Source organism: Oncorhynchus masou, chromosome 9 (assembly GCF_036934945.1).
Source record: "Oncorhynchus masou masou isolate Uvic2021 chromosome 9, UVic_Omas_1.1, whole genome shotgun sequence".
Classification (NCBI taxonomy): Eukaryota; Metazoa; Chordata; class Actinopteri; order Salmoniformes; family Salmonidae; genus Oncorhynchus; species Oncorhynchus masou.
Genome location: NC_088220.1, coordinates 29,873,006 through 29,896,475, shown reverse-complemented (window position 1 = coordinate 29,896,475; position 23,470 = coordinate 29,873,006). Strand labels below are relative to the sequence as shown.

General features: G+C 45.8%; 1 protein-coding gene across 1 annotated transcript in view; it reads right to left on the bottom strand.

The window, feature by feature from the left end:
- Window positions 1–18,684: 18,684 nt before the first annotated feature.
- The window catches only part of LOC135545817 (dystrophin-related protein 2-like), a 109,287-nt gene continuing 104,501 nt past the window's right edge, over window positions 18,685–23,470 (bottom strand). The window contains exons 15-17 of the mRNA XM_064973726.1: window positions 21,589–21,755; window positions 21,328–21,442; window positions 18,685–18,867 (exon numbers count right to left, since the gene is read on the bottom strand). Coding sequence (XP_064829798.1) covers window positions 18,727–18,867; window positions 21,328–21,442; window positions 21,589–21,755 — 423 coding nt within the window. The 3' untranslated portion in view covers window positions 18,685–18,726. The remainder of the gene's footprint in view (window positions 18,868–21,327; window positions 21,443–21,588; window positions 21,756–23,470) is intronic.

The window sequence follows — 23,470 nt, the reverse complement described above, 5'->3', positions numbered from 1 at the left end:
TGTTCCATGTATCGTTATATCAGTCTGCCAAACTACCTACTACAGCGGTGTAATCATTCATTCCACCTACTCTCTCCTACCTCCAGTATTGTCCAAAACACACAAAACATGTACAGAGCCTTCAGAAAGTATTCATACCCCTTCACTTATTCCACATTTTGTTGTTACAGCCTGTATAAGAAATACACTTTTCCCCCTTGACCCATCTACTCACAATACCTCAATGACAAAGTGAACTAAATGTTTTTAGAAATGTTAGCAAACGTATTGAAAGTGAAATACAAAAATATCTCATTTAAGTATTCACACCGCTGAGTCAATGTTAGAATTGCCTTTGGCAGCGATTACAGTCTTTCTGGGTAAGTCTCTTAGAGCCTTGCACACCTGGATAGGATTTTGCCTGAACATAGCTCTATTCCATTTCTTTTTCTAATAACAAAAAGGTCCCTGAGTCCTTGCCATTTACAAGCATTCCCATAACATGATGCAGCCACCACCATGCTTGAAAATATGAAGAGTTGGAGTCAGTGATGTGTTGTGTTGGATTTGTCCCAAACATAACACTTTGTATTCAGGACATAAAGTTGATTTCTTTACCACATTTTATGCAGTTTTACTTTATTGCCTTATTACAAACAGGACGCATGTTTTGGAATATTTTTTATTCTGTAAAGGCTTCCTGTCATTTAGGTTAGTATTGTGGAGTAAACATTTCCCCCCAAATAATTCCACTTTGACATTATGGGGTATTGTGTGTATAGGCCAGTGACCCAACAACTAAATGTAATCGATTTTAAATTCAGGCTGTAACTCAACAAAATGTGGAAAAGGGCAAGGGTGTACAGTTTCTGAAGGCATATAGGTCTACATGACATATGGTTTCTAGGCCTAATCGCTGTAGTTCATAATTGCACACACAGAGAGCGAGTTGTGATGCATTCACAGCTTCTATGTTCAGAGCCAAAACTATGTTCAGGAGGCTCATCGATGTGTCATGAGACATATGTTTACAAAAAAACTAAAACACATTAAAAGAGGTTTGCAAAGAGTAAACATTATTTGCGTTGCGTGTTTTTTTTTCACTTGAGCAATTCTTTGTTCCTGGATCCTGCAAAGAAGGATGCCGGTGCCCTTGGCAAAGGTAGAACAGATGTCAATGATAATGACTTTCCATGCCAGTTAAACACTGAACAGTGGCAGGCATTGTTCAGCGGGGGTGGTTAAGGAGTGATCGGGGGACAAGGCGGTTAAGGTATGGAATCGGTGCACCCTCTCTTCCCCATATGGTTATTATCATTTCCATTATGAACGGCGCCCCACCTTGCCGACTCTCAACCTGTACAGTGTACAGTTCCCTAGCAACAGCAGCAAAACAAACAGACAGCCACGACAGAACTCGACGATGTCAAATGTGAACGCTGGCGCCTGGAGGGGATAAAGTCTAACGAATACTGGGATGGGATTCAAACTGAAATCTGTTCTTGGCAATAAGGTCAGAATGTTCTCTGAATGAATACAAAACTATTCACATCATGGCTCCCTGCGACTGTGGGTGTAAGGACTTTATGGAAGTGCTACCTCATAAAATAACAGAGCATCTGTCCTCTTTTTTTTTCTAACAAACCGCTCGCCTACTGTCTGCGTCCGTCTCTTGGAGATTTGCTGTGGCAAGCACATCAAAGTGGATGGCTCCTCTCCACTCAGCCCAGGAGCACTAAACAGACTATTTTCTTCACCTTTCCTTTGGTCTCTCAGATCTCTCCTACTCCGAGTCTCCCTTCCACTTCGCTATCACATTCCCACCATCCTCCCTCACTCCACCCCGCCAAAGCCCTATTTGACCCAAGCCTTTTAATTAGTCTCTCAGGTGCTAGGCCGCTCTAGCGCTGTCAATTCCCACTGTCTTCCCTGTCCTTACTCATAAAGGCTCTCTGATGCCTCTAATGCAAAATGCCACAGAACCCAGACCCCTAAACAGAACTAGCATCTGACATTGAATGACATTCACATCCACCCACTACACCCAACTGATGCAATTTCCTCCTCTGATTGTGAAAACACTGAATGGCAAAAAAAGGCATATGTGAGCCAGTACTTTAACATCTGATACACAAATGTTGAGTCACAAGCATAAAAAGAGAAAAGAAGAGAGGGAGAGGAGAGAGAGAGAGAGGGACAGAGAGAGACAGAGAGAGCGAGAGAGAGAGCGTCAGGGCCAACTCCATTTAATAATGTTTGAGGCAGCAACATAAAACACATGTATTGGTCCATGCTGGGCTCTGTCTGGGTTTAAGGCAAATAGAGTGTGCTCTGTCTGTTGTGTCACATGATCCTGGTGTGATGGTAGCCCAACCCCCCGCCAGCCTCCAGCGCCTAGGCATTTGTGTACCCCTAAGCAACATGGGGCACCATGCCTTCTCTGCTGTACACACAGCAGGAGCCAGAGGAGGGCCCGACGTTTAAAGCTTGACTCCTTCTCAGCTAAACCCATATCGGCGTTGTCTCGAGACTCTCCTCCTGAACAGAGAGACGCAAAATCACAGCCCTTCTTTTGTCACCAATTTCTTTTCACAAAAGTTTGCGGCTGTGAGTGTAAAAGCATATGTGCGTCTCTACGTGTTTATAGGTGTGTATTCCTACTGTGTGCGATATGAACGTTCATATGAATCGTGTGTTAATACAGCATGAGAGTTCATCTGAAACAACGTGTGTCTGCGCGTGTGTGATAGGTGCACTCACTGTGACAGAGAGAGCGGGGGGCCATGCGAGAGAGACGACAGGCATCCCCGTTTGGGAAGATTAGAGGAGCTGTGAGCACAGAGGCAGCGCTGCATGCGCTGGCGGGCACTTTGGCTGTCTTAAATAAATCATAGGGTTTTACTGATGATGTGTCAGTCCCACAGAGTCAATAAGCTTGTTGTGGGTCCCGCTGGCTCCCAGGCAATCTGCTCTGCTTTGCTCTGGGTACGCCTGCCCCAGCCGCCTGATCACAGCCACATGAAACGCAGCCAGCCTGGCCCAAATCCAGTCAACGGTGGTGCGCATGAACGCCTCGTAAAAAAAAGAAAAGAGACCTTTGAAACGCATTAGAAAACAGGAAAAACACAAACGCACGCAGTTACTGGATAGAACAAACATGATGGAAATCCTCACGCATTTTTGCATTGTGTAAAAGTCCTTTTTGTGGAAGGTTCTTGTGCTGTATGGATATAAAGCGTCACACATTCGGACGACTACGCCGACGCTGGTTAGCACAGTGTCATGGCTGGGATGCTAGCGTTAGCCAGTAGTGGATTAGCTAGCTAAAACTGTTTCTGCCTGGCTGGGCTACTAACGTTAGCCGTTAGCTTCCTTAGCCTTCTTAGCTGGTTAACACAGTGTCTGGCTGCACCGCTTAGCCATAGCATAACATTAGCCATAGCATAACATTAGCCATAGCTTGTTAGCATAGTGCTTGGCCCGGCCTGGACGTTAGCATTAGCTGTTAGCCTTTGGCTCCCACAGGGGTGGTTAGTGCACAGAGGTCCAGGGGGAGGGAGAGGGGTCAGCTCTGGGTGAGCTGCTGTATGGGTCAAGGACCTGGTGCACTCTCTGTCCCTCTGACGGCAGCTATATGGTGCACGGGCCATCAGGCATCCCACCAGGCATCACTCTGCACTCCAAGCGTCGCCCTGGGTTAGATGAGTGACGTGGTTCCTGGAAGAGGAGAGAGGGGGAAAAGTGGCAATTAAGGGTCAAAATTCATTTTTAGAACACAAGCAGAATGGCCAGTACTCAATGTGGGTCTTCAGCAGGCTAATGGGTTTTTGATCAGGCTAGTAAACTGTACATACCCTGCTTCTTCTATCTGCTGGAAGAAGACTCACTACCTTGATGTGCACAAGTAAATGGTTGTATCTGTGGCGTGTCTGTCTCAGGTCTGTAGGGTCAGAGACTCACCAGGTTCCGAAGGGAAGACGTTTCTCAGCTGCTCTATGACCTCCTGCAGTTGCTGCACTGTGTCATGATCCTCACCTCCATCTCCTGTCACACACAGCATCACACGGAGAGAGATGAGTGACAACAGAACACTCGATCATCTCATTCCAATGTTGTTATGGCCCACTAAATTAACAAATAAATATTTTAAAGTCAATAATCCAGCAGGAATCGCTTGGAACTTGCAACCTACCAGTGGGACCGAGCCTGATTGCTGTCTCTGTTCATTTGGCAAATTACAGGAATGGCACGGAGTGGAATGTTAGCTAAAAAGACTGGTACCCAGACGAGACAGGACCTAATATTCGGGAACATTTGCCTTAGTAGCTCACCTGCTGCCTCTGTGTCTGTGGTCTCTCTACTGGGTCCGTCCCCCTGACGGCCTCCCCCTGACACCGGAGATGACAAGGACGAAGGTTCCGACCCGTTGGCCTCCGAATCGTCTTTGGGCTGGTGGAAAGTAAATAGTGTCATCAATCACCACAAAATTCCCATTGACAGCTACTTCGGAAAAGCACAAACGTTACTGGAATGTGTTGGTTGGGGTTGAAGGACACAGTAAACATGTAGACGCACTAAATAAGTCAAAGTGTTCCAGGGAAACTGAAGGCTGCGTTGGCTGGGGATTCAGACCTAGTTGTACAACGAACGAAAGAAAAACTACTTTCTACGGAGATGAAAACAGAACGGTTGACACTGACAGTTGACTGCCCACACCCACTCCACCACTTCATATTGGAACAATAGACTGAAGGAAATAAAGAATCTGTGTGCATGAACATTTCTTAAGAAGGGATTGAAAGGCATTTATATGATATGAGAGGTTCATGGAAGTGTTGAGAAAGTTCAAATCTACAGCTTTAGAATTCTTGGTACTCAGTCCCGCTGTTCCCAATCCCATTCCCCTCTTTCCACTAAATGAACCATCTCTCCAGTCTCTCTTTCTATCTCCTCTCTCTATCCCCAATTTCCAAGTCTTTTCACCTGAGGAAATGCCTTTCTGTCTCTCTTTCTCACTCTTCCCTCTACTGCAGCAGTTCAAAAGATCTTTCCATTCCTTCCTCTCCCTCTCTCTATTCCCCATTCACACATTCATATTCTCCTACAGCAGTGTCCTATTTTCTCTCAGTCCAGCCATTCTCTTTGTTCCCCTTTTATCGTCGAGCTTCTTAATCCCTCTTGAGTCTATCCCCCTCTTTCTTTCTCTCCTTACCGTAGGTATTTCCCTCAGTCTCTCATCAGCTCCCCTCCCTTTCTGTCTCTGTACCTGCAGTTTTAAGCCCTTATAGTTGTTCTCTACCTCACCCCCCCCTCGCCTCTTTTCCAAGCCATATTTTTTCTTTCTTTCTTTCCACTTTCCCTTCCCCTTCCTCCCTCCCTCCCTACCTGCAGCAGTAACTCTCGTAGCCTGTGCAGCTGGGACTCCAGCTGTTTGTTGTGGTCCTCCAGGATCTGCATGCGTGTCTCCAGGCGAGTCTTGTGCTGCCGGAGGACCCTTGCCTCGGCCAGGAGCTCCTCGTCCTGCTGGCCCTCCATGGGAGATCCCGGAACACCCTCACCGCCCTCCGTCAGCTGGGGCGCCGCCGCCGCCTCCTCATGCCTCCACTTCAGCCGCCGCCACTCCCCCTGCAGCACCCTGGGAAATAGGAGAGAGGACAGAGACATCAGCAGACAGTATTTTGAAGAGCTGGGACACACACACTGTCCACAATAGGCTATGATAGTAAATGGTGTGAGCGCCGTAGTGCGTATAACTCAATGACTTTATTTCCACTGTATAGCACATTTCTAAAAGATCATTCATTTCAAAGTGGTTTACAAATATAATTATAAAAGGAGCGAAAGATAACACAAAACGTTTTCGATACAAATATACATTTAAGATAGACGAGAATTTTCTTTTTGAGACAGATTCAAAAAGTAAAACAGTAAAATAACAGTGGACATGAGAATATAGCGAAAGACGTATAAATAAATGAAGATGGCACTATGGCTAAGACAAGCTAAAGCACCGTAGGTAAAAGTGCAGCTAAAAAAGTATGTCTTCACCTTTTTCTTCAAATTGTCTACCATTTCTGAGGCCCTCAGATCCTCTGGCAGGCTGTTACAAAGGCCAGCTTCACAGTGACTAAAGGCAGGACCGGTTTCCTGGCATGCAGTGCATTCGGAAAGTATTCAGACCCCTTGACATTTTTCACATTTTGTTTTACGTTACAGCCTTACTCAAAAATTGAGTAAGTACATTTTGTTCTCATCAATCTACACACAATACCCCATAATGCCAAAGCAAAGACAGGTTTTTAGCAATGTGTGCAAATGTATAAATGAAAAAATATAGAAATATCACATTTACATGAGTATTCAGACCCTTTACTCAGTACTTTGTTGAAGCACCTTTGGCAGCGATTACAGCCTCGAGTCTTCTTTGGTATGGCACTACAAGCTTGGCACACCTGTATTTGGGGAGTTTCTCCCATTCTTCTCTGCAGATCCTCTAAATCTCTGTCAGGTTGGATGGGGAGTGTCCCTGCACAGCTATCGGGTTCAAGTCTTGTCTCTGGCTGGGCCACACAAGGACTCAGAGACTTGTCCCGAAGCCACTCCTGCGTTGTTTTGGCTGTGTGCTTAGGGTTGTTGTCCTGTTGGAAGGTGAAACTTCGCCCCAGTCTGAGGTTCTGAGTGCTCTGGAGCAGGTTTTCATCAAGGATTTCTCTGTACTTTGCTCTGTTCATCATTCCTTCAATCCTAACTTCTCTCAGTTCCTGCCGCTGAAAAACAGCACGATGCTGCCAAAACAGCAGGATGCTGCCACCACCATGCTTCACCGTAGGGATGGTCCCAGGTTTCCTCCAGATGAAAACGAAAGACGCTTGGCATTTAGGCCAAAGAATTCAATCTTGGTTTCATCAGACCAGAGCATGTTGTGTCTCATGTCTGAGAGTCCTTTAAATGCCTTTTGGCAAACTTCAAGTGGGCTGTCATGTGCCTTTTACTGAGGAGTGGCTTCCGTCTGGCCACTCTACCATAAAGCCCTGATTGGTGGAGTGCTGCAGAGCTGGTTGTCCTTCTGGAAGGTTTCCACACTCCACAGAGGAACTCTGGAGCTCTGTCAGAGTGACCATCAAGTTCTTGGTCACATCTTTGACCAAGGCCCTTCTCCCCCCATTTCTCAGTTTGGCTGGGTAGCCAGCTCTAGGAAGAGTCTTGGTGGTTCCAAACTCAGATCATATTAACATGGCATAAGTCAATACAACATGTGTCGAACTGCAGGAAATTAGCTTTAAAACTGCAAAAACGTTTTGTTTTGTTATAAACTTACAAAGTTCTTGCCGCCCCATGGCAAAATGTATAGAATGGCAGGAAATGAACTTTAAAACAAAGCATTTTCTTTCCACTGTCAAGAGGAGGCCATTAAAACATTTTGCAGCGAGGTGGCAAACTATTAAGTGCACTACGTTTGACCAGAGTACTTTTTTATTTTGATTTCACCTTTATTTAACCAGGTAGGCTAGTTGAGAACAAGTTCTCATTTACAACTGCGACCTGGCCAAGATAAAGCACAGCAGTGTGAACAGACAACAACACAGAGTTACACATGGAGTAAACAATAAACAAGCCAAAAACACAGTAGAAAATAAGAAAAGAAAGAGTCTATATACATTGTGTGCAAAAGGCATGAGGAGGTAGGCGAATAATTACAATGGGTGGCAGGTAGTCTAGCGCTTAAGACTGTTGGGCTAGTAACCAAAAGGTTGCTGGTTGAAATCCCTGAGCTCCCTAAGTGAACAATCTTGAGCAAGGCTCTTAACCCTATTTGCTCCTGTATGTCTGCTAAATGACTGAGGGTCCCACCAACCAAAACTAACTCAGGGCTGACTAAAGGCCTCGTCACAAAATGTTTTAGAACATCTCAAACACTGGTGCCAGAGGATCTAAGGGACCGACCGGGCACATATCCTAAATGCATATGATACATTTGTTCAGGTGCAAAAGACCACATAGTGCTTTAAAAATATATAAAGCAATTTTAAAACTGTAAAACTAACATGCAAACAATGAAGGGACTTTAAAATAGGTGTTATGTGTGCAGTCTTAGTTAGCACAGGTGCTGCTGCATTCTCAAATAATAGGCTGTTGGCCAATGTTTTTCTTGGTAAGACCAGACATGAGACCATCGTAGTAACCAAGCCTGGTAGTAATAAAAACATGCATTAGTCTCTCAGTGTTGGCCTGGCAGAGAAACTGACGCACTTTGGCAACATTAGGTAGATGATCAAATCTAAGTTTATTGGTCTCATACACAATTCTGTTAGGAAAACTGATTTGGTCACATTTCGGAGTCTAAAATCACACCTAGGTGTTTAGCCAGGTGGGGTTTTATATCTAATGTTCACCGTCTGTGTGCTGATCATGCGAACTGACTAGTGACATAGTCAGGAAAAATTATCGCTCTGAAAATATACACTGTAGGAAAACAGAAACGTAATCGAGTTGAACTGTTGATCAGGATTAACTTGTGTTTTACATAAAGACGAATCCTGTGCAAGCATCGTTTACCACAGCTCATAATTCATTTCTGTCTGTACGGAAACAGAATGCCTATGTCTCTATAACATTTGTGACGACCCTTCCACTCTGTCTGCCGAATTCTTTCTCTTTGCTCTTGTTCTCCTTATTAGGATGTCAGCAGCACGGGAGGGTTGTCAGCGAAATGGGACACACCTGGGCCCGGGTGTGTCCTGGGGATAAATTCCCCCATTCATTGGGGAGACTCTCTCCACGCAAACACACTGCTGAATTTTGGTTGTGGCATTTTTTGATGTGGCTGTTTTGTTTGTTTGCATTATCACATCTGTTAACGCAACCACTCACTTACACTAATGACTACACACACACCATTGTTACTTGTTTACAGTTTACTTTAGTTAATAAATATATTTGTGTTATTCCTTGATCTCCACATTGTTTCCCTTTCTGTTGCGAGCGACGAGTCGGTTCGCGACACATTTCGCACAGACAATAAAGATCACTTTTCTGAGCACTGAAATTGTGCGCGGGAATCTTTTTTATTCTTATTTTCCTGACAAAGAAAGAAAGTTGAGGCATGGGATGACGGTACTAATTCTACCACATATTCATGAGCTACACACTCATGACTTCCACAATGAGTCTGATTTTGGTCGTCAGGCCCAGATTCTGACATATGACATGGGGTCCTATAAGCCAATCAGAATAAAGGAAGACAGCTGCAGTGCTAACTGAGGAACACACAGGATATAACTCATCATAACAATACAGAAATAATACCAAACTAGGTTAAAGTTTCAGACAACAGCTGTGTGTATATATGTTACTAATCTAGCTTTATTAACCTATAATTCATCGGTGACAAACGGAGCGCAAACAAATGTGTGTGTGTGTGTGTGTGTGTGTTGGCCCGAAGGTCAGGGGCACGTAGAAAAGACAAAATAGAATAGATCCGATGAATCATACCTTTTCAAGTTGCCTCTGGTATCAAATTAAGTGTATGGGAAAAACATTATTCTCTCTCATTTCAACTTTTACTTCAAGGTCTTAAGGGTACTTAAGTAACACAGAATCCTATTTGGCCACGAGGATCCAATTGATGTCTTACAAAGCCATTTCTTTCCCATCACACTCAAGCATCATACAGTAGTAGTATACTCTGTTCACTATACAATCACCCTAACGATGGTGTAGTTCTCACATTGGGTGTCAGAAGCATGGATAATTGATTAGGATTGGGGTTGTAAGAGCTAATGTTTGGAAGTCCTACAGGTACTAAGACAAAACAGTTCTACACCTTAATGGTTCCAAGACCAACAGGTTCTATGTTCTAAAAGTTAAGACAAAAAGTCTCTACACCTTAAAGTTTCTAAGACCAAACGGTTCTGTTCTAAAAGTTTTAAGACAAAAAGGTTCTATACCTTAAAGGTTCTAAGACCAATAGTTCTAAAGGTTCTGGGATAAAAGATTTCTAAAACCAAAAGGGCTCTATTTTCTCACCGGTTCTCGTTCTCCAGGCGGGCCAGCGTTCTCTGCAGCTCGTCCTTGTCTTGACAGTCCAGGTGGGCCAGCAGCATCTGCTGTCCACTGGGGGAGTCCTGGTCCAGGGTACCGGGGCTGGAGTGACGCAGGAGGTACTGATCTTCATCCCTGAGTCCCCCACATGACACAGCACAGGAGACACTCAGCACACTGAGCCACAACCCTGCCACCAGCAGCATAGCACAGCAAATAGCCACAGCACAGGACAGGACAGTGTACAGCCACAAACAAGACAGCGCAGCACAGGACAGGACAGAGCAGCACAGACAGCACAGCAGAAGCAACAGACACAAGCACAACAGACACGTTGGTATGGTGGAGCAGTACTGACACGGAATGGCACAGACACACAGACAGCAACAGACACATGGACAGCAACAGCAGCACAGGCAGGATAGACGCACATCAGCTCAAACCCAGACAGTCTTCAATTCTGAGAACAAGTGGCCGCATAGACAGACATGACATAGACAGACATGCAGAAATAAAGGACACTAATGACGCCAGAGCATAGCCAGACATACTGCAGCACTGGGCAGCAAGCTAACAGAGTGACATGAGAACGAGGGGATTCAGGACACACAAAGAGCAGCAGTAGAGACAGGACACAGAGACAGAAGACAGGAGACAGAGCAGTGGCCCTACTGACAAGAACAAAGTACAGAAACACTTGGAACAAACATAGGCACAGTGTCACAGTGATAAACCAGACACACAGAGCAAATAGCTTGCAGACAAACAGCACACTGAACAACTATACAAACAGCCATGTTGACACATCAAATAGGCAGCTTCACACACCATGCCAATGCCCTCCCTATCTCGCAAATACACATGTGCACATACAGACACACATACACAGACATGAACGCACACACTGACACACACAGACATGAATGCACCCACACATATACACAGATATGAATACACACACTGACGTGGACCTATGCACACACAACGCACATAAACACAAACACACCCTCGCTCTCTTTCTCTCGACACTAAAAACACACACAGTAAACCCTTTGATGGAGGCCACTACACCTTGGTGGTAAAATTAATTTTGTTATAGCAGTGCTCATAATGAAAACACCCACGCACGCACACACACACACACACACACGCCTCACCCCCGAAACAATCTCTGTCTCAGCCAAAGCCTTTGATCAGGGCCAACACCTGTGTCCAGTCAGTTTATATGATTCCTTAGTGAGGGGCTCAGCTTATTGACTCCACCATTCACATCAAAGCTACTCCCCCTCTCCCCTCCTTTTCGCCCAGCCAGCCTCTGGCTCTTAACATCATGTTCTGTATTATTTCAATGGGCCTCCCTCACTCCCATGCAGCAGCCCTTTGTATTTGGTCTTTGGGTCCTTTCATAAACTTGGTGATTATTTTATGTGACTGACCAGCCTTCCCTGAATGTGTGTGTGCACACTCGGGGTACACATAAACACTTGTCTGAAATGAGAGGGTTCTGCTGTGCGGGGGAAGTGGGAGTGTACTCACAGACTCTCATCAGGCGACAGGCTATCTGTGAAGAAGGAACAATTCTGGTTCTCCATTTCCGCCAACCTGGACAACAGGAAAACGAAAACAACACACACACACACACACACAGAGAAAATAGGTAGGTACTCTTTTATTTATCCATTATTTTACAAGGTAAGTTGACTGAGAACACGTTCTCATTTGCAGCAACGACCTGGGGAATAGTTACAGGGGAGAGGAGGGGGATGAATGAGCCAAATGTAAACTGAGGATTATTAGGTGACCGTGATGGTTTGAGGGCCAGATTTGGAATTTAGCCTGGATACCGGGGTTAACACCCCTACTCTTACGATAAGTGCCATGGGATCTTTAATGACCTCAGAGAGTCAGGACACCCGTTTAACGTCCTATCCGAAAGACGGCACGCTACACAGGGCAATGCCCTGAGGCATTGGGATATTTCTTTAGACCAGAGGAAAGAGTGCCTCCTACTGGCCCTCCAACACCACTTCCAGCAGCATCTGGTCTCCCATCCAGGAACTGACCACAGAAGCAAGCCAGCAGTGGTATGCGGGGTAGTATGGTGCTGGCATACTCTAGTAAAAAGAGGTCAAGAGCAACAGATTGACAGATTGAATTTATTTTATAAAGAAGAGGGGGTTTCATTCCAAGAAGAGCTATTCAGTACAGTACTGTATTGTTTCAGGACCAAGGACAGCGAGTCTAGGTTTTCAGTCCTGCAGCAGTGACTATTGTTTTTCAGTGCCATGGACAGCAACCCCACTGCACTTCTCTTTCTACTGCCTTACAGTGCAGTTGAGAAGATTGGCAGATAAGCACCATGGACAGCTACCACACTGCTACAGACTGTTATCAGAGACAGAAGAGGGAGCGAGACACCCCAATCGCTGTTTTTTTTCTTCGGGTTTAATGAAAGTCAATGAACGAAGTACACCAAACCCAGCTGCTATTCCATTTGTGTTTATGGGGGAGACACCCATTTAAGTAAACCAGAACTGACCATTTTTTTACAATGGTAAATGGCCAGAGCGAACTATCTTAATTTATCCACCATCTGTGCTGTTATACTCCTCCCCTATTACCAGAATCAGCTTAATTCACCAAATACATTTGCATGTACAGGAATTTGATCTGGCAGCTGACTAGGCAGAACTTAGCTTTTAGCGACACCTCACTCTCTCAGCAGTGGGAACGGCCTTCTGAGGGAGCTGCCAGGATACTGTGTTGGAACCACCAGCCATGTACAACCTCTGCCAGAGACACTAATGAAATGTGTCTCATGCTACTCAGGCTCCAGGCCCCCCACAACACACACACACACACACACACACACACACACACACACACACACACACACACACACACACACACACCACCAAAAAACCTATATTGATTGATGGATGGAGGGAGAGAAAAGAGGGATGAGGATGGAGTGATGGCCCCTCCCACCAAGGCCCATAGAGAGTACAGGCCACCCACTCTCATCATTATGACCCCTCCCAAAGGCCCTATATTGATTGATGGATGGAGGGACCTGGAGAAACAGACCTGGGATGAGGATGGACCGTGGCCAGACCTGGCCCTTCCCTCCACCACCAAGGCCCATAGAGAGTACAGGCCACCCACTCTCATCATTATGACCCCTCCCACCAAGGCCCATAGAGAGTACAGGGCCCGACCTGGCCCATTATCCATCCACTCTGACCGTGGCCAGACCTGGCCCTTTATCCATCCACTCTAACCGTGGCCAGACCTGGCCCTTCATCCATCCACTCTGACCGTGGCCAGACCTGGCCCTTCATCCATCCACTCTGACCGTGGCCAGACCTGGCCCTTCATCCATCCACTCTGACCGTGGCCAGACCTGGCCCTTCATCCATCCACTCTGACCGTGGCCAGACCTGGCCCTTCATCCATCCACTGGCCAGACCTGGCCCTTCATCCATCCACTCGTGGCCAGACCTGGCCCTTCATCCATCCACTCATCCATCCATCCACTCTGACCGTGGCCAGACCTTGGCCCTTCATCCATCCACTCTGACCGTGGCCAGACCTTGGCCCTTCATCCATCCACTCTGACCGTGGCCAGACCTTGGCCCTTCATCCATCCACTCTGACCGTGGCCAGACCTTGGCCCTTCATCCATCCACTCTGACAGTGGCCAGACCTTGGCCCTTCATCCATCCACTCTGACAGTGGCCAGACCTTGGCCCTATGGCTAACAGACATTCATTTAGCCACTCTCACTGTGGCCAGATCTGTCCCCTTAATCTAATCAGTTAGGCCATTAATCAAATGGTTGTTACAGGACCGGAAGGCAGGGTAGAGAGGAGAGGGAGCCTCACCCCAGTATTCTATGTGAGAGCTGTAGACTTGGCCCCTGTCCTCGGGACAGTATTGATGATGTGGGAAGTTGTGAGTTAATTCCTATGAGTCTCACACTCTGAGAAAAAAAAGGTTACTTTTGGTTCGAGGTACAACCCTTTTTGGTTCCAGGTACAACCCTTTTTGGTTCCAGGTACCAACCTTTTTGGTTCCAGGTACAACCCTTTTTGGTTCCAGGTACAACCCTTTTTGGTTCCAGGTACAACCCTTTTTGGTTCCAAGTACAACCCTTTTTGGTTCCAAGTACAACCCTTTTTGGTTCCAGGTACAACCCTTTTTGGTTCCAGGTTTTTGTTCCAGGTACCAACCTTTTTGGTTAACTCCTTTGGGTTCCAGGTACAACCCTTTTGGTTCCAGCCCTTTTGGGAAAGGGTTCAAGTACACCCTTTTTGGTACAACCCTTTTTGGTTCTAAGTACAACCCTTTTTTGTTCCAGGTATAACTCCTTTGGGTTCCATGTAGAGCCCTCTTTGGAAAGGGTTCTACATGGAACCCGAAAGTGTTCTACATGGAACCCGAAAGGGTTCTACTTGGAACCAAAAGGGTTCTACTTGGAACCAAAAAGGGATCTTCAAAGGGTTATGTTATGAGGACAGCAGAATAACCCTTTTATGTTCTAGATAGCACCTTGAGCTCCCTCCCTCCCTCCCTCCGAGTCTGTACTAATGACAAAAGGAGAGCTCTCCACTAGCACCTTGGTGTGTGACACACCAGCAAATCTGGATCCAACCCAAAACATCAAATACCCACAATCCTCCTCTGGGACATCATATTCTTACACTGGATTAACATGTACACCCCCTCATATGCCTGAGTAGAGACAGACACTCTGTTCTTCTGCTGTGATGTCAGCCTCAGGGACCTTTTAATGTACGTAGTTGCCTGGCATGGTTCTGACAGCCAGGCGTTTGCAGTACTATGTGAATAAATATATATAGTCCCTCATTTGAAGTGTTTTTCAAGAGGGAGAGAGAGCGAGAGGAAGAGAGAGAGAGAGAGAGAGAGAGAGAGAGCAAGAGAGTGTGTGTACTGGAGCCAATTTTGCATAAAGCAAAGTACAGATTGAATGGCATCTGTGCAATGTACATTTTTAAAAGAATCAGCTTTTTCTCATTTAGCGAGCTCTCAGATCATGTTGGAATATAGTTCAAGTTAAACTGTCCTCTGTTAGGCTTTCAGAATCCAGTTCAGAGTCCTCTATGGTTGATAGACTTGTGAGGAGCTCAAGATGTTTAAGAACTGTAAGATGGCACACTACATCCAAAGTACATAAAAAGAGATAGAAACTGTGAAGCCAGCATAAAGCTACAAAGATACAACATCATCTCTGTCTTAACAGCAACTTCAGGAACACTGAGACTTCTTTGGCAAATCTGCAAGCCAACAAATTAAGACATATAAGCATATCTCACTTAAGCAAATTGCACGGCTCCCTGCCCATTTCTCACTTTCTGTTTATCAATCAGTGAAGTTTTGTGGGTCTTCGGCTTGAGCCAAGGAGTTGTGCCAACTAAATGATTCTAATTGGCAGGAGAAGACTAATAAACGTGAGGGGACTTTGGAATAGAAGCAATTAATACAAGTCAATGGAAATAATGAATTTGAATGAGTGGGAGAGAAAAGAGTGACAACAATGACTTAACTAAACAGTGAAAAAGACTGAAAGGGAACCAATTTGGAGAGAGAGAATAGAAGATATCCTGCCTCTGTTGGTGTGTGTCTCCTCTGTCTTGAATAGTGGCAAGGCCATCAGACTGTTAAACAGCCACCACTAACATTGAGTGGCTGCTGCCAACACACTGACTCAACTCCAGCCACTTTAATAATGGGAATTGATGTAAAATATATCACTAGCCACTTTAAACAATGCTACTTAATATAATGTTTACATACCCTACATTATTCATCTCATATGTATATGTATATACTGTACTCTATATCATCTACTGCATCTTTATGTAATACATGTATCACTAGCCACATTAGACTATGCCACTTTGTTCACATACTCATCTCATATGTATATACTGTACTTGATACCATCTACTGCATCTTGCCTATGCCGCTCTGTACCATCACTCATTCATATATCTTTATGTACATATTCTTTATCCCTTTACACTTGTGTGTATCAGGTAGTAGTTCTGGAATTGTTAGTTAGATTACTCGTTGGTTATTACTGCATTGTCGGAACTAGAAGCACAAGCATTTCGCTACACTCGCATTAACATCTGCTAACCATGTGTATGTGACAAATAAATTTGATTTGCTTTTGATTTGATTTGCTTTGGTGTGGAGCAATGCTGCCTCAGGTAAGGAGCACTCTCACATACAACACACACACACAAGAAGGTGATCTGTGTCCTGTCTCTCTCTCTCTCTCTTTCTGCAGTGATGTCCTGCTCTGCTGTGGGCATGACTTCCCGTGGGTGAGGGACCCCCTCTGCCATGCCCTGGCTGTGCCCTCTCTATAACCCTGTCAGACAGACTGCTGATCCGCCTTCGCATCCTCCAGGTGACCAATGGACCCAGCGGAGTGCCACACTGCACTACCATGCCGTCGGGCATCCACAACCAGGAGGCCCCTGCTCACCCCAGACCAAACGCACAGCGCTCATGCCCTTTTCAGTGTGTGTGAGTGAATGAGCGAGAGCTAGAGTGAGAGAAAGAAAGAAAGAAACGAAGAAAGAAGGAAAGGGAGAGAGAGGATACCCGCAAGGCACAACAGTCTCCACTCAGGTGGAAGGTCAGACCAAGATGGATATCTCAATCAACTTGTGGAGAGAGAACTGGGGAGTGCCAGAAGAAAGAAAGGAGGGAAGATCTGGAGTAAGCAGAGTTAGGTAAGGAAAGACGGGGGGGGGGGTCATTATTTTTGGTTTTTGGTGTGTGTGTATATAACACCCTACCTGCTAGCAAAGTGCTCGATTCTGCTGTGTGTGTCTGCATGGGGTAGCTTGGGAGAGGAGCACGGCCTGGTCAAACACAGAAAAACATCATTAATACCAATATTACTGGTACTCCCTAGTGTGTGTGTGTTGGTGTGTGTGTGTGTGTGTGTGTGTGTGTGTGTGTGTGTGTGTGTGTGTGTGTGTGTGTGTGTGTGTGTGTGTGTGTGTGTGTGTGTGTGTGTGTGTGTGTGTGTGTGTGTGTGTGTGTGTGTGTGTGACTTGCAAACCAGATGTGGCCTTTAAACTAGGAGTTTCAAACCAATGTATTGAGATAAAATTACTCAGCCCTCAAAATAAGGTCTTATGTAATATGTATTGTATTGTCTTAAAGAATTGAATTAATTTAATCTAATTGAATGATAACATATTTGCTTAGATTGCACTTGGTGAAGACCACATGGCTGAAAATGAATTAATGCAACCATGTCTTCGTCACTAACAAATGCAGTCATAGGTGGTAACTTTACAATTCACTTGAAAGACAAGGCACACTGGGACACTGGGACAAGGCACACTGGGAAATATGCAAATAAGTCTTTACACTAAGCAAACTGTTAAGTGTGGACCCATGTACAGTGCATTCAGAAAGTATTCAGACCCCTCGACTTTTTCCCACATTTTGTCAGGTTACAGCCTTATTCTTCCATCTCATATTTCTCAAATAAACAGCAACCCCAGGCTGTCTAGCTGCTGCTAATAGGTATCCTAATAAAATACCAAATAATCTAAAATTGATTAAAATGTTTTTTTCTTCATCAATCTACACACAATCCCCAATAATTACAAAGCAAAAACAGTTTTTTGGAAATTTCTGCAAATGTCTTAAAAATAAAAAACGGAAATATCAAATTTACATAAGTATTCAGACCCTTTAATCAGTACTTTGTTGAAGTATCTTTGGCAGTTGAGTCTTCTTGGGTATGATGGTACAAGCTTGGTACACCTGTGTTTGGGGAGTTTCTCCCATTCTTCTCTGCAGATCCCCTCAAGCTCTGTCAGGTTAGATGGGGAGCATCGCTGCACAGCTATTTTCAGGTGTCTCCAGAGTTCGTTCGGGTTCAAGTCCACGTACACACACATGCACACATAGACACATTCTCCACTCAAAGACATTCAGAGACTTGTCCTGAAGCTACTCCTGCGTTGTCTTGGCTGTGTGTTTAGGGTCGTTGTCCTGTTGGATGGTGAACCTTGGTCCTGAGCGCTCTGGATCAGGTTTTCATCAAGCTCCGTTCATCGTTCCCTTGATCTTGACTAGTCTCCCAGTCCCTGCCTCTGAAAAACTTTCCCACAGCATGATGCTGCCACCACCATGCTTCACTGTAGGGATGGTGCCAGGTTTCCTCCAGACGTGACACTTGGAATTCAGGCCAAAGAGTTCAATCTTGGTTTTATCAGACCAGAGAATCTTGTTTCTCATGGTCTGAGAGTCTTTAGGTGCCTTTTGGCAAACTCCAAGCGGGCTGTCATGTGCCTTTTACTGAGGATCGGCTTCTGTCTGGGCACTCTGCCATATAGGCCTGATTGGTGGAGTGCTGCAGAGATGGTTGTCCTTCTGGAAGGTTCTCCACAGATTGAACCCTTCAGTCCTGATTCAGTGTTGATTCAACACTGTGTGTATACTTTTTACAAACTTCTTAAATCCACGTCATGTACAACCAACTACCGTCCATGTCCCAAGTCTTCTCTCCCCTCAACATCTTTTAATATAACACTTCATACACAAGCAATCTCCCTCTCAACAAATAAAGTCAATGTCTATTTTTACAAGCTATTGTCCTGTCTTCTCAGTGCCAGTTTATCTAGCCGTCTGTGTCTATAGGGGTATGACTCACGTGTCAGAGCTCTCGGCCTCCAGCACCGACTGGACAGGCAGGTAGCCCCGCTGAGGGTGCTTACTGAAGTACTGCTTCGACCGGAACTTGTTCTTCAGCGTCTTGGCAAAGTCCCGCATCTTCTCTCCTGAGGTGGTCTGACACATGGTTTACATGAAGGGACCGGGATGGAGGAGAGGAGAAGGGGATGAGGGGTGGAGGAGAGGAGAGGGGGATGAGGGGGGGTGGAGGAGAGGGGGATGGAGGGGAGAGGAGAGAAGAGGGGGAGGATGGAGGAGAGGAGAGAAGAGGAGGATGGAGGAGAGGAGAAGGGGATGAGAGGTAGGGGTGGAGGAGAGGGGGGGATGAAGGAGAGGAGAGTGAGGGGTAGGGGAGGAGAGGAGGATGAAGGAGAGGAGAGTAGAGGGGGATGGAGGAGGGGATGAGGGGGATGGGGAGAGGAGAGGAGAGGGGGATGGGGGGATAGAGGAGAGGACAGGCAGATGGGGGGATGGAGGAGAGGGAGGAGAGGGGATAGAGGAGAGGAGAGGACAGGGGGATGGAGGAGAGGGGGATGAGGGGGTGGAGGAGAGGGGGATGGGGAGGTTAGGGGCAGTGGGAGGACAGGAAGACAAAGTGAACCACTTTAGAATTCTCCATACTGCACATGCATGCACATACTCGTGCACGCAGGGACGCACACACACACTTGTGCACACATGCACCCACACACACACACACACGCATGCACACACAGACACAAACGCGCACACACACGCACCTTGTGTTGAACTAAACTTTGTGATAGGTGCCCTGCGGCTAATGCAGTACTCTGTCTCCCTCGGACCTGACTAACCACATCCACTCCATCATACAACCCAGCAGTATAGGAGTCAAAACAGGTGAAAAGCTCCAGCTCAGCTCCACTTCAACCTCCCCCTGGTTGACATACTGCCCAGGGAGAAATGATTTGGATGTCTCTCTGCCATATCTCCAAGCCTCCATTGACTGGAGCTGAAGTAGTGTGCGAGTGTGGCCTCCTCTTTGTGTACTCTCTTAAAGGGGCGATCTACAATTGCCATATCCATTTTTGGACTGTTAAATGAATGATATATGCCCATAGATTTTTGAAGCCTTATGGGCTTAGTTCAGCTGTCTAACCCTATCAGAACCCACATTATAAACATGTCTTAATCCACTGTTCGTAAACAATGTCATTGTATGCCAACGATGTATAGCCTCAAAACGTGGTTAAAGAGATAGTACACCCAAATGACTAAATGACATATGGGTTTCTTCACCCTGTAAGCAGTCAAGGTATGACAGCAATCAATGATTTGGTTCAGTCCCCTTGGAACTGTTTCCACATGCTAATGTACTAGCATTTGTGGCACAAATCCCATTCAAGACATGGGACCGATACAAACATTTTTCACGCATCATGTTCAAAACATCTATAAGTGACTTTGTTGGGGTTCACAATCAATTTGAGATACTTTCGTATGATTTGGACATGTGTGAAAAATGCTAATATCGGTCCCATGACTTGAATACTTACAGGGTAAGGAAACCAGTGTGTCATTTTAAAACTATCATTTTGATATTACGGACGGTCAGTTCTTGCATCCATAGCTCTGTCTATGCATTTGAGAGTGGTTACATTTCTCCAGCCACAACCCTCAGCTGTCGACCGAAACAGTGGAGGGGTGGCCACTTTGTTATTGTTTAAACTGCAGATTGCCTCTTTAAGAGAAAAGTGTAGGTTATAGTGTGGGCTGTGTCTGAAATGGCACCCTATTCCCTACATAGTGCACTACTTTTGACCGTTAATAGGGTGACATGCAGGAGGCAGCCTGGGTGCGGTACTCTTTCCTACTGGGGTGCGGTACTCTTTCTTACTGGGGTGTAGTACTCTTTCTTACTGGGGTGTAGTACTCTTTCTTACTGGGGTGTAGTACTCTTTCTTACTGGGGTGTAGTACTCTTTCTTACTGGGGTGTACTCTTTCTTACTGGGGTGTAGTACTCTTTCTTACTGGGGTGTAGTACTCTTTCTTACTGGGGTGTAGTACTCTTTCTTACTGGGGTGCGGTACTCTTTCTTACTGGGGTGTAGTACTCTTTCTTACTGGGGTGTAGTACTCTTTCTTCCTGGGGTGTAGTACTCTTTTTCTTACTGGGGTGTAGTACTCTTTTTCTTACTTTCCTTACTGGGGTGTAGTACTCTTTCTTACTGGGGTGTAGTACTCTTTCTTACTGGGGTGTGGTACTCTTTCTTACTGGGGTGTAGTACTCTTTCTTACTGGGGTGTAGTACTCTTTCTTACTGGGGTGTAGTACTCTTTCTTACTGGCGTGTAGTACTCTTTCTTACTGGGGTGTAGTACTCTTTCTTACTGGGGTGTAGTACTCTTTCTTACTGGGGTGTGGTACTCTTTCTTACTGGGGTGTAGTACTCTTTCTTACTGGGGTGTGGTACTCTTTCTTCCTTACTCTTTCTTACTGGGGTGTAGTACTCTTTCCTACACTGGGGGGGCGTAGTACTCTTTCTTACTGGGGTGTAGTACTCTTTCTTACTGGGGCGTAGTACTCTTTCTTACTGGGGTGTAGTACTCTTTCTTACTGGGGTGTAGTACTCCATGATGGGATATTGGAGCTGCTTCTTTCCCTTGGTGGTGCGTCCCGTGAGGAAGCACGTCTGGCAGATGTCCACGTTGAATTGTTTCAGACTGCGGTACCTGTCAGGACAGATCGGTAGAATGGACGATCATATCACAGTCAGTAACATTAGATAAGCCACATGAATTGCTCTATCCTGCGTGTGCGTGTGTGTGTGTCACACATCCACCTTCCCTCATCTCTGATAGAGGTACAATAGACCTGCCTGAATCCCTTGATGGGGCACTGTTTACAGATGTAACACTTGGCCTGGTGCTTGGCTGACTCGGCCACTGCCACACGCTGTAGAACAGCCAGCCACACTACAGACTGGGGCTCCAGGCTCATCCACTCCAGGAAATGAGATACCTCGATGGCTGGCTTCCCTGGGGCCTACGGGAGGAAGAACATAGGAAACATTTTACCTGAGTATCTTGTACTTGTCTCCTGCTTGATTGTCTGTAAAATGCTACTATCCATTACAGTTATGCAGAACAATTTACCAAACAGCACCACTTCATCAAACTACCTGCAGTTCCATAGGGCACGTATTATTAGGTAATTACATATTCCATTAAAGTTCCCCTGGAAGAACTCTGTTAAAAGCACAAATACATAAACAGGAGGTTGATAGCGGCCAGAGAGAGGGGTGACTTGCGTGAGGGCCGTGAGTACCTGTTAATGTTCTAACGCTCCAAAGCAATTCCTGTGTTAGAGAGACAGCAGATAAACGGGATAACAGGAAGTCAGGTGAATAAAGGACAGCCTCGCCAAGCGCAGAAAATCCATAATGTGCTAAATTCTCATTAAGTGTGCATCAGAGATGCATTAAAAGGTTGATTTCCCTGGAGCCTCGTCTCGACTATGCCAAAGCAGGGTAATTAACGTATGTGTGTGTACGTGTTATGGAGTGAGGTCTCTAGGGGAACAAGGCTCCTCGGCTCCTTCGCTCTCTGCTCTTTTCTCTGCCCTGCTCTCCTCAACCCTCAACTCTCTCCAACTCTCAACTCTCTTCAACCCTCAACTCTCTTCAACCCTCAACTCTCTTCAACCCTCAACTCTCTTCAACCCTCAACTCTCTTCAACCCTCAACTCTCCTCTACCCTCTCCTCTACCCTCTCCTCTCCTCTACCCTCTCCCCTCCTCTACCCTCTCCTCTCCATGAGACTATCCTAGCTAGTAGAACTGGACCCACTGACTGTCTACAGTATCAATAACTAGAAGAACTGGACCCACTGACTGTCTACAGTATCAATAACTAGTAGAACTGGACCCACTGACTGTCTACAGTATCAATAACTAGTAGAACTGGACCCACTGACTGTCTACAGTATCAATAACTAGTAGAACTGGACCCACTGACTGTCTACAGTATCAATAACTAGTAGAACTGGACCCACTGACTGTCTACACAACGTACACTCTCCATGGCCTGATAGAGTACAACAGACTGGTCTCTATACATACAGACCACGGAGGGCCACAGCACAGAGTGTCTACTATAGTGTAACTCCCTCCCTCAGATCCCGCCATCCTCTATGTAGAGCCAAACCCATCTGCCCCTCTGTCATGAATGACCCCACTACACCTCTACGCTACACCCTACAACCTACACCCTACACCCACAGAACGTGCTCGCGCGTGTCATCCCCTCACTTTGACTTCACTGCCATGCCAACGTGATAAATTGTTTATCTGGGCACTTCTGATTGGAACGACACTGATAATAAAATCTGCTCATAAAAGACATGACATACAGGAAATAGAGTTGACAGACAGGGTTTTAATCCCCGGTGGCTGATATCAGGAGCGGGACGGGAATCCAGCGACATTTCATTACGGGTCGGCTGTAAAAAAAGTGAAGATTTTTTTATTTTTATAAAGGTTTTAAAAAGCCACCGCCCAAAAACCTACTACCTACTCGTCCCAACTCTACCATTAAAGGGACTGCTTAAAAAATGCATTTCCCTACTGAGCTAAATGCCATGAGGCGGGATTTCAAAAAAGCTGATCCCCCATGTATGAGAGTGGAAATGACAATGCCCTCAGTTCTTCCATGTCTCCATCTGCAACACTTTGAAATGATGTTATGCCCATAGATTCCACAT